This window comes from Octopus bimaculoides, chromosome 11 (assembly GCF_046866305.1).
Source record: "Octopus bimaculoides isolate indiv1 chromosome 11, ASM4686630v1, whole genome shotgun sequence".
Taxonomy (NCBI): domain Eukaryota; kingdom Metazoa; phylum Mollusca; class Cephalopoda; order Octopoda; family Octopodidae; genus Octopus; species Octopus bimaculoides.
In genome coordinates, this window is record NC_142938.1 from 6,828,418 (window position 1) to 6,845,448 (window position 17,031).

Here is a 17,031-nt window from a genome sequence, read left to right on the forward strand (position 1 = left end):
CCGCATATATATATACACACACGCATTAATATATATATATATATATATATATATATATATATATATATATATATATATATATATTTATATAAATAAGGATAAGATCGATATTTAAAATATTGATCTTATCTTATATATATATATATATATATATATATATATATATATATATACACATATATATATAGACACACATATATATATATATACACACATATATATATTACACACACATACATATATACACACATATATACACATACATGTACACACACATACGCACACACACGCGCATTCACAAACCACACCTATGTGCCTGAAACTTCAATTTCTCAAATGTCTGTGTGTGGGCGCTTGTTTTGTGCATTTAATGTGTACAAGTGTCGGCCACGTTTGTTGCATGCGTGTGTGCGTGTGTGCGTGCGTGTGTGTGTGTGTGTGTGTGTGTGTGTGCTGTTTAAGTTTGAGGGTCCGGCAGGTGGGTGGAAGATTTTAATAACCTTGATGTGAGAAAAAAAAAAAGGCATGAAATACTTAGAAAACGGTGTGAGTGTGGGAGGAGGAGGAGTAGAGACAGACAGGGAGAGGGTTGGTAGGAGTGAAACCAATAGAGAGAGTGTTTGTGGCGGCGTGTGTATTGTTCAGAGTGCCTCGGAGAAGAATTTAATTTCGTACAAGCTTATGACGAGGGGACCTTTAATGTTCGTAAGTCAGTCTGCTAGACATAGCAGCAGCCAGATCTCTCTCTCAGAATTACGCCCTATCGTCTTACTTGAATAGAAAGCAGACATGTTTAGACAGTATGGGTTTATATCTATCTATCTATCTATCTATCTATCCCTAATGTGGTTTTAAAATATAGTGCAGGGTGGTCGTAGCCGGAATGCTTTTGATCACTGACACCCACCCACACGGGGTTACGACAACGACACACTTCTTTTTGTAGTGTGGTCTCCTTAATGAATGGAACATAAATCCCAGCAGAGAGCGAATGTTAGCGAAGTGAAAATGTCTGGTCCTCACACAAAATTGTCCGCCGACCAACCAACCAATCCACCAACCGACCAGCTTGCCAACCGACTAGCCAACCAGCCGACCATTCATTCTTACTGCAGTGGGGGATAGTAACTCTACTATAATAGCTAAAGATTATTGAATAACAAAAACCAATTTCAGCTATTGTATTGTCTGGTTGCTGTTTATAGTGGTAGTAGTAGTGGTGGTGGTGGTGGCAGTGGTGACGGCGGCGTTGCTGCCTTTAACTCTTAGAATATAACATATCCGTGCTCACACACACACACACACCCAACACGCTTGTGCGCACGAGTGTGTGTGTGTGTGTGTGTCTCTGTCTCTGCTTGCGCCGATATAAATGAAATTAACATCCCAACTATTTCAGAAAAAGTCCAGAAATATATTCGAATACACACACACACACACACACACACACACACCACTATACTATGATGATCTGAACTTGTCTATCGGTTGTATGTATTACCACCAAGTGTTTATTCAGCAAAGAAAACTATAGAGAATTAGGGGTAGAATGAGGGCCGGCTCGCGAAATTTTCTTCCCCACGAGAGTTCCGGTCCCCAGTAATGAACTTATTTGCATACAGCCAATCAGAGCTCACCTTGAACTTGTCCTTCCAAATAAATGCCAACCACTCTACAGAGTGGACTGGGTGCTTTTTACATAGCGCAAGCACCAGCAAGGTTTTCTTTTCCATGGTTTGTATGGCTGGATGCCCTTCCAAATGCCGACCCCTTTACGGAGTGGACCGGATATTTTTTTTATGCGGCACCGGTTCTGGCAAGGTCACCAGGTAACTTGCAAGACAAAGAGATCCTCTGTGGGACAAGTTGAAATAGGTGGCTTTGGACCAGATGATGAGAGGTTAGAGTATGACAGTGGGGGTGGGGACAGAAACAGGTGTCTTGCTGCTTGAGGTAATAATACGTGGTTACCCCAGATGGTGAGAGAGAGCAAGAGACAGAGAGAGAGAGAGAGTAAGCAGGAGAAAGGTAGAGAGACTAGTAAAAGTGTCAGGAATGCTCCTAACACAAACTTCTGCTGCTTCTGGACAGCATCCAATTTCTTTTGGTGGTGTGCTGTAGGAGGAGGAGGGGTGAGAGATATTAATTAAGTTTCAGAATATTACTTTTAAATTGATAAGAAGTAGTTAATAAAGGTTTCTTACATAGACATGAAACCTGAGATATTTAGACAAGATTTGTATTAGAAGTTATTGCGATCCCCTGCAGAGTTATCAGCAATGTGAAATAGCTCGTTTTTATGTTTTTCCCCCCCTCTTGGTACTGGTTGGCATGTTTGGTTTTTTTTTTTTGTTTTTTTTTTGCCTGCACCTCTTCATCAAGTATTTACCACCAAGGCAGTGCTCCAGCATGGCTGCAGTCAGACGACTGAAACACATAAAAGAATAAAAAGGAGAAGAATGTCGTATCGTTAAGAATGAGCAAACAAGGGAAACCTTAACATGTGCGCTCGTCCTAAGCAAGCGAATTCCTAACCCATGCTAGCATGGAAAGCAGACGTTAAACGATGATGATGATGAAAATGACAACAATAATGCTTTCATATTTTTGCACAAGGCCAGCAATATTTGGGGGAGGGTAATAAGTTGATTACATGGACTCCCAGTGCTCAGCTGGTACCTTATTTTATTGACTCTGAAAGGATGGAATGCTAAGTTGACCTAAGTGGAATTTGAACTCAGAAGAAATGCCGCTAAGCGTCTGCCTAGCATGCTAAGGATTCTGCCAGCTCACCACCTGAACAGACACACATGCATACACACATGCTCCACAGTGGGCCTCTCAGTTTCTTATTTCTTTATTGCCCGCAAGGGGCTACACACAGAGGGGACAAACAAGGACAGACAAAGGGATTAAGTCGATTACATCGACCCCAGTGCGTAACTGGTACTTTATTTATCGACCCCGAAAGGATGAAAGGCAAAGTCGACCTCGGTGGAATTTGAACTCAGAACATAATGGCAGACGAAATACCACTAAGCATTTCGCCCAGCGTGCTAGCGTTTCTGCCAGCTCGCCGCCTTGGGTCCCTCAGTTTCTGTCTACCAAATCTACTCACAAGGCTTTGGTTGACCTGGGGCATAGTCTATTGTAAGACACTTGCCCAAGGTTCCACACAATAAGACTGACCCCAAGACCACGTGGTTATGAAGCAAACTTCTCAGCCACACATCCATCCTTGCACCTGATTGTGATTTAAATAACAAACAATTATACATGCGCTTCTCACTAGGACAGTTATGTTACGACCTACTAAGTCATTTGCAAGTTCTCAACTATCTTGTCTGTTAAATAAGTGGCATAATACTTTTAAAACACAGTAGTTATTCTGTTATCATTCTTTTATCACATTCAACCAGAGGCTGTAGTCATGCTGGGGCACTTCTATTAAAGTGTATATCACCCCCACCAGCAGAGAATTGAACCCCAGTCTACTACTGCTGAGGAGTAAACATAGGAAATTTCTTTTGAAGAAGTCAGTCTCTTGGTGATTTTTACCTCCACTTGCAGAAATGTTATTTCCAAATCATTATTACCTCTGCCTTTGTGAAGGCGGTGGTATTGTTTCCAGTCACGTTTGTTTGTTTGTCAATGGACAAGATATCTCAAGAACCCACCCGCCACCTCTCAGTCGAGGGTTTTTTTTTTTTGTCTTGCAACGTACTTGGTGACCCTGTTAGTGCTGGTGTCACATAAAAAGCACCCAGTACTCCCTGTAAAGTGGATGGCATTAGGGAAGGGCATCCAGTCATAGGGACCATGCCAGAACAGACAATGGGACCTGGTGTGGCCTCTGGTCTCACCAGTTCCTGCAAAACTGTCCAGCTCATGCCAGCATGGAAAACAGACATTAGGTTATTATTATTATTTTTTCCATTGCTTAGTGGGAGCTGGATGTTTCTCTAAATTTGTAATATAATCAGTTGTTGGTTAATATATCCTACAAGGGAATACCATTTCTAAATTCAACCAACGACTGCAAAATTCTTAGTAGATAGAGAAGCAGGCATGGAAACATACATTACGTTAGTCAAGAAATCTAATCACCTGACTTTTTCACTGTACTGATTAATTTAAAATGCGTTGCCAAGTGTGATTCATACCTTTTATCTTATCATAGTAACTAGTTATTCAGATAAAACAACAACAACAACAAGCATCTGGGTATAAGAGGCATCGGATGTTGTGTGCAAGAGAGAAGACTGTTGATGTATATTATCATTATTTTAATGTCCACTTTTCCATGCTTGTATGGGTTGGATGGAATTTGTTGAGGCAGGTTTTCTACGGCTGGGTGCCCTTCCTGTTGCTTACCCTCACTTGGTCCGAAGTTAGGTGAGTTTCCCCTGTGGCCAGACATGTTTTCGTGGAAGACTGGAAAGGAAAGACACCACTTGTGTGACGGTGATGCTCGTTTTGCTGTTTATTTTTTGATGTCGTCATTCCACAGAAAGTGGACCCAAAACAAGAGCCTGGCTGAGTGTATGCAGAAGTAACTGGCCACTGCGAGGGAACCTGGCTTCGTAAACATTGCGCTTGTTGTTTGGCTTGTTTTAGTCATCATGGCCACTCATTCACTCATGCTGAATCTTATGTAAACTTAGCATGGGGAACTCTGAATCAATGATATTCACACAGGCTCTGCCTACTCAAGCGTGACATTGTAAATATATATGTATGTGTAATGAAGTGCTTCAGTGATTTCCTACAACTCTCTTCAATCTCCAATCGCACAAACAAAAGCTACAGAGCATGAAATGGAACTGCTTATTGGAGACTATCTCTTTTATTATGGGTCTGTGTTTAGAGTCTAGTGTCTCACTCTGGAAATATATAACATTTGTAATTTACCAGCTCGAAACAAAGAACTAGGCTTGTTAATTGAAGAATTAATAAATTAGGCTCTCTAAATATGGGGGAGAGAGAGAGAGAGAAAAAAGCGAACAGACACACAGAGAACATACTGAAGTATTTGTTGTGAGCTAGTCAATCAATTTGGCTGCAAGATATAGCAGCCAAATTCCATCAACTCAATCAACCTCCTATTTAAAAATAGGAAGGAGACATCATATATATATGATAGACATCTAGATATATGAAAAAGGAGAGATGATTTTGATCTATTATCTGATTTTAATCAGGGTCTAAAGAGCAATTATTACAGGCATGTAAACAAGCTGACAAATGTCCCCTAGGAGTAAGGTCATTTGATTTTACAAACGACCCTCAAATCACCTCCCTATCATTGTCATTGTCATCATCATCAAATGTCTGTTTTCCATGCTTGCTGACAGAATCTGTTGGAGTAAATTTTCTATGTCTGGATACCCTGTGTCCTTATGTTTACAAGGGGGAGACAAGCACCTCCACCCAGCTAAGCCTGCATCCAGAGACATGTTTCTGAGTCTTTGCTCGTCATCAGTCTGGAGTAGCAATGGCCTGCTAGTTGGAGATGCCTGTCAAGCTCTTGTAAACATATAATAATTCTAGTGAAATATATTCACTGATTTCAAAAATAGAAATAATACATTTCTAAATTTCTCAGAGAGATTTATGCAGTAGTGATGCGAGAAAGTAGTTGTATGCTGTCAACTTAATGTGACAGTCCCATGAAGGGAATAATACTACTGCTATTTAGCCCTAGGAAGCAGCACCGCTTCCTGTCGGCCTTGACACATTTCTTGTGTCCTTGACAGGCATCTCCAACTAGCAGGAACTGACAAGCCAGAGGATTGCATCAGGCTCCAATGTCTGTCTTGGTACGGTTACTATAGCAGGATGCTCTTTCTAAAGCCAACCGCTTGACCAAGTGGACTGGATGCTTTTTATGTGGCACCAGCACTGGTGAGGTCCCGAAGTAACCTGCAAGACAAAAACCCCTCAACTGAGAAGGATACAGAAGAGAGGGATATGAATCTATGATAGAGAGACAAAAGCTTGTTGAACAGGAGGAATACATGCTCTCCTTATCTGGAGAGAGAGAGAGAGAGAGAGAGAGAGAGAGAGAACACTGATGATACAAGGTGAATATCAGAGAGAATAGCAATTGAGCAACAGAAAAGGTGGGTGGTTTTATAAGTGTTCTCGAGTCTTTGTTAATCTTTAAGTACAGCTCTTTTTTTTTTATTTTTGCCATTTTTTCCATAAAGAGGAAGTGTCGTTCTTTTAACTGTTGAGAAGTCGACTCATTGAAGAGAGGAAGCGAATAAGTAATTAAACCTGCCTTTGTCATTGGTTCTAAAGTGGACCACAACTTCTGGGTCTAGTGGTCCCAATAAATGCCCTTAGCCCTCTGTTTTTGTTGCTGTTTTATAACCCTGGGCCAGCCTTAATTGAGTATGATTGAAGATGTTCCAACTGTAAAGATCCTGTGTTTTTTTATTTATTTATTTATTCATTCGAATTTAATATATTTATGGCAAGCATGGTGTGGCTGTGGGGTAAGAAGTTTTTTTATCCTAACCACATGGTTTCAGGTTCAATCCCACTGTGTGGAACCTTGGACAAGTATTTTCTACTATAGCCCTGGGCTAATCAAAGCCTTGTGAGTGGATTTGGTAGACAGAAACTGAAAGAAGTCTGTTGTGTGTGTGTGTGAATGTGTGTGTGTGTGTGTGCGTGTGTATGCATGTGTGTGTCTGTGCATGCACTAGTGTAGCTAGTTTGTGTGCCACCTAAGGTGGCCCTTCTGTTTGCTGCCCCCAGACCCCACTAAAAGCATATTGCCTACAACTGACTCAGAAGTGCTGCCCCTTTAAAAGTGCCGCCCAGGGTAGACCGCCCCAACTACCCTCCCCTAGTTATGCTAGTGTGTGCCTGTGTGTGTAGGTGCCCATGTGTGTGTGTGTGTGTGTGTGTGTGTGTGTGTGTGTGCGTGCATGTGTGTTTGTTACTGTTTCCTTGTCTTGACCTCAAATGACAGTCGTAAACAAGTGTCACTGTCATGCAAGCAGTGTCCTTCTTTTCCAATCTTCCGTAAAAGCATGTTTGGTCATGGGGAAATTTTTTATCTTACTTTGAGACAGGTTTAGGGTTTGCAGCAGGAAGGGCATCCCAGCCATAGTTAATCTGCCCCAACAAATTCTGACTATCCCATGTCAACATGCTAAAAATGGACATTGAATTGATGAGAATAACGTTGAAAAATTGGCTGTTGTTTCTAGTAAGTCATGCCACCACATAGAAGCTTCTCTCCCTTCAGCGTGGCTGGTGGTAAGTCTTACTCCTGTGCTGCTGGCGGATACTCAGAGGCTCTTGGTTATTTAGTGCATCCAGTCTTAACAATTACTGTGGAGTGGTGCCAGGTTTGAGAGCAAGGTTGGAGTGTGCATTGTGTCAGAAGTCAGCCCCCTAGTACCGGATGGTGGGTGGGGGGGGGCAGGGCTGTGCTGAGGCAGTGTTGTGTTGAGTAGGGGAGAGATTTATTAAGCAATCAACATTATTATTACAAATTATTATTATTGTTGTTGTTGTTGTTGTTATTATTGTTATTGTTATTGTTATTATTATTATTATTGTTATTGTTATTCGCTTCCTGTTGAAGATTAAACGATGTAAGTAGTAAAACAAGAAAAATGGTAAGGTGTAGTGAGTGGAAGGTAGATTCTGATGTGATGGTGGGGACAGGGTCATGTGCTGCAGGTGGGGTGCAGGAAATAGGAGTGAGAAGATGTTTCAGTGAGGTTGGTGGTGGTGGTGGTGGGGAGAAGAATATTTTTAGAACTTCTTGTAGTAGAAAACTGGATACATACAATAATCTGAAGTTTTGGCATGATGATGGTGGTGGACTTAATATATATATAACACGTTCACCACCATCACCATCAACATTACCATCACCACCAATAACAGCACTACCACCACCATTACCACCACCATCATCACCACCATCACCATTACCAGCACCACCCTGACCATCACCACCTCCACTACCACTACCATCACCATCATCACCATTACCACCATCACTATCACCACCATCACCACCACCACCATCACCACCACCAGCACCACCACCATCACAGCAACCGCCACTACCATCACCACCACCACCACTACCATCACCATCATCACCATTACCATCACCACTACCACCATCACCATGACCACCACCACCCTGACCATCACCACCTCCACTACCACTACCATCACCATTACCACCATCACTATCACCACCACAACAACGACAACCACCACCATGATCACTACGACCGCCACAACCACGACCACGACGACCACCACCACCATGACCACCACCATGACCACCATCAACACTACTATCACCAACAACAATAATAAGAGATAAGCAAAGAAATTATTGCTGCATCTTATGCATACATCGCAGAGCAGCTGGAATAATTCCCTGGGACACTTGTGGCCAGTGAAAAATACCTGATACCAACTGTCCTGATTATCTGGGTATTTCAAGTGTTGTAGACTCCCACCACCAACACCACCTTCCCCTGGGCCTCTGGATTCCACTGTCATATATATGAGGGATAAATAAACTTTTTAATATAAGGGATGAAAAAAGTAGGAAGCTGGCAGAACTGTTAGCATGCCAGGCAAAATGTTTAGCAGCGTTTTACCTGGCCTTGGGTTTTGAGTTCAAATTCTGCTGAGGTCGACTTTGTCTTTCATCCTTTTGGGGTTGATAAAACCAGTATCGGTCGAGTACAGGGGTCGATGTAATCAGCTTATCCTCACCCTTGAAATTGCAGGCCTTGCGCCAAAATTTGAACCCAACGTATGGAACAAGAAGTTGAGAAGTGTATTGGAGCTTTGAAGGGTAATAACAAAAAAAAGGTCAGGTGTAGCTGTGTGGTAAGAAGCTTGCTTCCCAACCACATGGTTCCAAGTTCAGTCCCACTGCATGGTACCTTCGGCAAGTGTCTTCTACTATAGCCTCGGGCCGACCAAAGCCTTGTGAGTGGATTTGGTAGACGGAAACTGAAAGAAGCCCGTCGTATATATGTATATATATATATATATATATGTATGTGTGTTTGTGTTTTTCCCCCCACCATCACTTGACAACCGATGCTGGTGTGTTTATGTCCCCGTAACTTAGCGGGTCAGCAAAAGAAACCGATAGAATAAGTACTAGGCTTACAAAGAATAAGTCCTGGGGTCTATTTGCGCGACTAAAGGCAGTGCTCCAGCATGGCCACAGTCAAATGACTGAAACAAGTAAAAGATAAAAGAGAAAGAATAAAAGTTTAAGTGAAGTCAACAGTTTTTTTGTGTTTTCAGAATGACTGATATGTGTCTTCCATGCTGTAATTGTTAAAAATGTCATCTTTGCTTGGTTTAATATTTCATATTTGGAATTTTATCTCTAATTCTTTGACAAATTCAGTTATGAGAACTAGGTCATTGTTACACAGAAGTCTGATAAAATTGTCTGTCACAACGGCAAGGTTATTTAGCATTTGCCATCAAAGTAAATCTGTAAGAAAGCTCTTATAGAAATGTTCCTTTTGCTCATCTGTCGATTCTGATTGTGTTGCAAATGCAGAGATCAGTGTTGCTGCTATATTACCCACAACCCATCTTTGTTTAATTATTCTGTCACACACATGATGATGACGATGACGATGACGACGACGACGAAGACGACGACCATCATCATCATCATCATCATCATCATCATCATCATCATCATCATCATCATCATCATCATTTAATGTTTGTTTTGCATGCTGGCTTGGGTCAGACAGTTTGACTGAAGCAGGCTAGGCTACCAGGCCACATTGTCTGTTCTAGTACAGTTCCTACAGCTGGATGCCCTTCCTAATGCCAACCACTCCTCAGAATGTACTGGATGCCTTTTAGGTGGCACCAGCAGCACTGGTATCAATTCTGCTGTGGTGGATGGGTCTTCTTGAGTACAGTCTTTTGCCATCTTCTTCATAAGGTTCAGTGTCTTGAGATTCGCCTTCAATACTTTGTCCCATGTCTTCTTGGGTCTCTCTCTTCCATAATTTCCATTCACTTCACGTGATCGGCACTTGGCATCTAAGAAGCAATGCTTTTTAACAAAAAAAAAAGCCTCAAAAAATCTCCCTGAGTCTTAGGTGTGAAGTTGGATCTACCTTACAATGTACCAAAACCTTTTTCCTGAATGTCTGCTGCTGCTGAAATTGGAGTATACATCTAATATGCCTATATATCTTTTATGCCATCACATATGGTACTTTATTTATTCACTGCTCTGCTAATGATTTGTCTGTTCTATCCACTTCAGCATCTGCAACTAACCCAGAAAATTTTTTATGTGTTCTTTGCCCCCCCCCCCCCCTTCATTTGTCAATTGACATTTGTTTGCTTTATACATCACTCTAACTTGGCAGTTCAGCAAAAGAGATTGATAAAATAAGTGCCAGACTTACTAAAACAAAAGAAAGAATACTGGAGTTTATTTGTTTGATTAAACCATTCAAGGTTGTGCTCCAGCATGGCTGCAGTCCAATGACTGAAACCAGTCAGAGATAAATGATATTCGTAAAAGATAATGAGAGATATTAGTTGGCTGAGTCTGTGCTTTCAGAAACTGAAGGTAACCTTCTAGGATCAAGGGTGGATGGGTAGAATGAGAATAATCTACCATTCGTACGTATCATTGTTGTGTTCATGGCACTTTACAAATATTCTGGATATCTCAGTAGGTGTCTATTGTTAGCTTTTAATGCGGGATCACATTTTATATGGTACCATACAGAATGGTAATATCAACACAGAATCTTTACAATTTTCAGAAATTATCTGTAGTTCTTTTGATGGTTTTTCTGTTATTTCTAAATGATATTTATGCAGCCTTTTATATGCTTTCAATGGCAGCATAAATGTTATCAAGATAAGCTCAGCTCACCATGTATTATCTTCTCTATTGATTTTTATACTTCTTTAACTACCATCACTGTTTTATCATTAATGTTGTATCTTTTATGACTTCAGGTGATCAAAGAGCATATGAAATTTTCTAAAATAAAATGTGTTATCACAGAAGAGAAAAATTGTCGAGTTTGCAAGAAAAGAATAGGAAACAGGTATGGCAATTACAGAGCCTTTTGTTTCATTAAGCTATGAACCATTAAGGGCTTTTTATGTACTACTCAAATATTTAACCCTTTAACATAGTGGTACTTAACCATTTTTTTTTTTGCAGCCCCCACCTCATTTTTATTCCTGGTGTCTGCCTAAGTGGTAAATGAAATATCACAACTAAACTAAACATGGAGAATGATTCGTTAATTTTACTCTAAAAATGGATTGTATAAGCTTTTAACCATGAAATTATAAAAAATTAAGACAAAAATTTGTAAATTTACTTTATACGTTGCAAGTTAATGGCTTCCCTCTACCTGACGAGATCTCATTTTATTTTAATAGCCATTACTAGTTTTATCATGTATAATATAATTACTACTATAGGTAAAATTTAGTATGTTACCTTACCACCCCCTAAAGCCTTCAACATGCCCATCACATCCTTGGGGGTGGTACTGCCCATGTTGAGAACCTTGCTTTGACATTTAAACTGATCATATCCAACCAAAATAATCTACCTGCTTTATGTTCAGATCAGCCAGATCCAGCCTTTCACCCCTGTCCTACAATGTCATTCTAAAAATATACAATCGCATCATTGAAATCTTGAAGCTATGAGACAATGCATGGTTAATTCAAAACAACGTGAATAAATAAGCATTAGATTTAACAGAGTAATCAGAATGCTAAAGGGTGAATTAACTGTATAGGCACGGGTGTGGCTGTGTGGTTAAAAAGCTTGCTTGCTAACCATGTGGCTTCAGCTTTAGTCCTAAAGCATACTAATGATTCTGACAATTTGCCACTGTGGGGGAAATATTACCTTGTTTGGAAGCAGGTGAGGGTTGGCAATAGGAAGGGTAACTGGCTGTAGAAAATCTGCCTCAATGAATTCGGTCAGGCTCATGCAAACATGGAAAAGTGGACATGAAATGGTGATGATGGTGTTCAAAATAATAAGTAAAATATTGGTAATAATTCTTCTATGCCCCACTGGCTTCCTGTCTCAGCATGCCTCTCCATTGACTTGACATCGGTGCACAGTTAAACCAGCATGCATTCCTCTTGGAACCACTCTCTCTTATAAAAACAATCAATCCAATAACATTGAAGAGTCAATATTGTCATAAAAAAAAACCGTTTTTCATTAGGTGGAACTAGATGTTATCAATGAGAATGAAGAGTTAAATATTTTGGCAATTATGCCACCTAACTGCAACACAAGAAACACTCTTATTCTAACTGTTACAGAACATATTATTAACTAACTATGTTTTTATCTTAAGTATTTTTGGTTGGTGGCCAACAAATGTTTATAATTTTTTTTCTTTTCCTCGTCTCTGTTTTACTTGTAATTTGCCAATTTTGTTTTGCCCTATTCTCATCATTTCTAAGATTTTTTTAACTTCTGTCTATTCCTGTCTTTAGTTAATATACCCACCTCCACCACCACAACCGTTGTCGCCGCTGCCACCACCACCACCACCACCACCTTTCTCACTCGTTAAATTACAAAACGTGTCTGTTATTTTTAGTGATCCATTAGTGCAAACTCTAGTTTCTGAGGCAATGCTTGAAGCAAAGCTATAACAGTTGTGTTAGTATTTATTAGTCTGTCTATGTATATAGTATACAGTATTTAATATCTGAAGTTCTGTCTGTTCCCTTTCTGCTATAAAATAAAAACATACTCTACTGATAAATTAGTGATGAAGGTTGGGAAAAAATGACTAATTTCTTTTGATTAATTTCGTTTAAAAATTGACCTTCGGTGTTCTACACCTGAATAATTCTGTTGGTATGTGAAACATGTCCTACATAGACTCTCCTACAAATAACCTACAAACTTCTTATATTTTACCGCATGAAAAATAACAGGCTATAGTAGAAGACACTTGCCCAAGGTGTCACACAGTGGCACCAAGTACCCCTTCTCCCCCACTTGTACTAAACAACAACAACAGCAACAGCAGATTGTGTTTTGTTTGCAGATTGGGAAGCAGATGGAAACTGAATCTCTTCCTGGTTAGGATACCAATGTCTTATGACTGGATTGAAACTCAGTGCAGCAAGTTAATGAATCACTTGTTAATTTTAGAGTGCAGCTGTCAGTAGATATCCTGCAGATAGGTAGACTAAGTTAAGTGGACACATCACAGTGGTATTAGCAGGATATGAATCACCAGCTTCTTTCTTGGTTGACCGGTACCTTATTGATTCGCTTCTCCGTACTCTCATGGATGTTATGGATTTTTCTCTGTAATAAAGCTGTCATTGTTAGCCCCAGGTCAGCTCTGATCAAGTGGATGGTTCTATGATCAAACCATTCCAAGCAGGACATCCTAACTTGTCTTTGGACAATATATCCATGACTACATTAGATAATGTCTTTTTTTTTTTTAAATTGTAGGTTGCTTTTTTAATAGAAATTTAGCTACTATTTCTAGCAGATCAAGCAACCATATAAAGATTCCCTTAATCTTTTACTTGTTTCAGTCATTTGACTGTGGCCATGCTGGAGCACCGCCTTTAGTCGAGCAAATCGACCCCAGGACTTATTCTTTGTAAGCCTAGTACTTATTCTATCGGTCGTTTTTGCCGAACCACTAAGTTACAGGAGACATAAACACACCAGTATCAGTTGTCAAGCGATATTGGGGGGAAAACACAGACACACAAACACATATATATATACATATATACGACGGGCTTCTTTCAGTTTCCATCTACTAAATCCACTCACAAGGTTTTGGTCGGCCTGAGGCTATAGTAGAAGACACTTGCCCGGGACTGAACCCAGAACCATGTGGTTGGTAAGCAAGCTACTTACCACACAGCCACCCCTGCGCCTATATACTGATTACATTTTTTTTCATTAATTATTCCATAAAATAATTCCGAGCTTCACAACATTTTTATTAACTGACAGAGTCTTTCCTGTCATTTTTTTTTCTTTCTTTTCTTTCTTGGGGGAGGGTTGTGGCGGCGGTGGAGATGGGGGAATAAACTTGTGGAACCGGTGGTAGTAAAACACTGTTGTGGCAGTTGTTAAATCCTCTTCTGAGAAACACCCGTGCTGGGAGCTGTCCTAATTACTTATACCTGATCTCTTTTCCAAGCATCCCCCTTACCCCTATCCCTACCCCCCCCCCGTTAACTTTTTGGCATGTTTATATTTCTTTTAGATTAGTCATTAGTGAACTGTTGCCAATTGGCTGTAGTCTTGGTATGTCTGTCTGTCTGTCTGTCTCTGTGTATGTCTGTGTATATATGGGTGTGTATGCATGGCTGTCTGTATGTGTGTTTGTATATCTTTATGTATATATGTAAGCGTATGTATGTCTGTATGCCAGTATGTCTATGTATGTATGCATGTGTGTGTGTGTATTGTGTGTGTGTGTGTAGTGTGTGTGTGTATGTGTTTGTCTATCTATGTATATATTTGTATGTATGTGTATGTATGTATGTATTTGTGTGTGAGTGTGTGTGTCTATGTATGTATGCATGTATGTATGTATGTATGTATGTACGTATGTTTTTTCTCTATCTGTATGTATGTCTGCATGTATGTGTATGTTTGTATGTGTATGTATGTATGTGTATGTATGTCTGCATGTGTGTGTGAGTGTGTGTATGTGTATGTTTATATGTATGTCTGCATGTACGTGTGTGTATATACGTGTGTGTGTGTGTGTAACCAGTCTAATGTCAACTTAACATATTTAAATAGACTGTTGAAATTCAAACTATTGAAATTAAAGAAAAGAATGCCGTTTACTTCATTGACCCCTATACCCAGATAAAGTTCTTTAGTATATTTTGGCCAACATCACTGAAGCCCTTCTATTCAGCTATTCACAAATTCATTGCTTCAGTCTACATTTTTAAAATGAATATCTTTTATCTTTTACTTGTTTCACTCATTGGACTGCAGCCATGATGGGTGGGGTACCACCTTGAAGGACTTAGCTGAACAAATTGACCCCAGTATTTATTGCTTCTTTTTAAGTCTGGTCCTTATTCTATCAGTCTCTTTTGCTGAACCACTTTTGCTGAACCACTTTTACTGTCTTTTACTGTAGCTTGGGGCTGGCCAGTGCCTTAAAATTTATTGATGGAAAATGTATGGAAGCTTGACATGTGTGTGTGTGTGTGTGTGTGTGTGTATGTTCAGATTTTGCATTTTCACATGAAACCACTTGTACGAAGATAGTAACAATCTCTGATAACAAATTACCCTGGAGAATGACTGTTACCTTTAAGAAATATTTTTTATTGTCTAAATGAAAATTCTCCAAGTAAGACAAAAGGGGTGTTAAAACTTTCATCCACAAGTCAGCCATTTGCAGTGAGTGGATGGCAGAAAAACCATTGCAGTGGTGCAACATCCTGGTGGCCAATCATGGTAATGCAAAATATCTAGAGACAAAAAAGACACGTTTTGTATGTTGTATGGCAATTGTTTTGACCTAAATATTGACAAGTTTATGATTGATTTGAAAGAAAATAAAATTGAAATAATGACTCTCATATAACAATTTATTTATGATGAATTTATGGTTTTATGCTTTTTGCTAGTATACTGTCACAGCATTGTGTCTACATGCACAGATTCATACATTTTGGTTAATTTCAAAATAATGTGAATAAATAAGCATTGTATTTGATGTAGTAATCCGATTGCTAAAGGAATAAAATGTCTTTCAATAAACATGTATTATAATAAATCTGTTTTTACCACAAACATTCTTGTAAAATAGGGGTGCATCTTATACACTGGCAAATATGGTAAGCCTACCACCCAATTTAAAATGTGTTATTTCTTTTAGTAATTTTTGTTTAAAATAACATTAATTTTCTTCTTCTTTTTCGTAGTGCATTTGCTCGGTATCCAAACGGTGTGATCGTCCACTATCACTGTTGTAACGATGTAAAAGTTTGTCCAACAGATCACCGATGAAACGACCTTTTGACCTCAACGTGACTGGCTCAAATGTTGATGTGACTACAATATGGAATTCATGATTTGGTTGGACCAGAATCATGCTTGAGATGTTTACCAATTACTACCTACTGATTCTACAGTAGACCTATCCCTACACCCCTCTTAAAATAAATGGACAGTGCATTGTCTTCTTCTGCAAGAATGCCAGTGATGATGTTAAGATACAAACAATGTCGATGAGATTAATTGTCTCCAATGATGGAAAAGATGATTATTATTATTATTATCATGAAGGCCTGGAGATTGTTGTCTTTGGTCTCTTCATGACATATTCTCATTGGAATCACTGGTGCTTCATTCCTAAAATCTAAAACTTGGCACTGGGATTACCATACTTCAAAGAGATACATTCTCTTGTCTGATAAAATCAATTGAACAAAATAAAATAAATAAATAAAGAAAAAATAACCTTTCCTCTCCCCCTCGAAACACTCCCCCCCCACCCCTCCAAAAAAAAAAATCAAATACTTCTGAAATATATATTTCATACAAAATGTAAACGTTTGTTTTGTTTTTGTTGTGTTTGAACAGTTTACAACTGCAACAACAACAACAATAATAATAATAATAATAATAAATTATGAAAATTGAAACCTTTTGTTGTTAATGACATCAATGTTTGATATTTTTATTGGGTCATGTGTTGACAGTTTAATGTATTCATGATATGATGGTATTGATCAGTGATTTTGTTGTTTTAGTGGTATTGATTGATGGTGGTGGTGGCAGTGGCTGGTAGTGGTAGTGGTGGAGGTATTCTGTTCATAGCATTAATAACATTATTTTCTTGGCAAGATAAAATACATACACAAACACATACACATATATACACACACATGTGTGTACTTATATACAGACATGATGACTGCTTTTAAAGAATGACATTACTTGATTGTTCTTTTAAACACGAGCAACAC

At 39.2% G+C, this 17,031-nt stretch overlaps 1 protein-coding gene across 2 annotated transcripts in view; it reads left to right on the forward strand.

The window, feature by feature from the left end:
* Positions 1–16,707, forward strand: part of LOC106877150 (vam6/Vps39-like protein) — a 72,472-nt gene extending 55,765 nt beyond the window's left edge. For both annotated transcript variants that reach the window (XM_089359325.1, XM_089359326.1), the window contains exons 25-26: positions 11,017–11,108; positions 15,985–16,707. In XM_089359325.1, coding sequence (XP_089215451.1) covers positions 11,017–11,108; positions 15,985–16,069 — 177 coding nt within the window. In that variant the 3' untranslated portion in view covers positions 16,070–16,707. The remainder of the gene's footprint in view (positions 1–11,016; positions 11,109–15,984) is intronic.
* Positions 16,708–17,031: the final 324 nt, after the last annotated feature.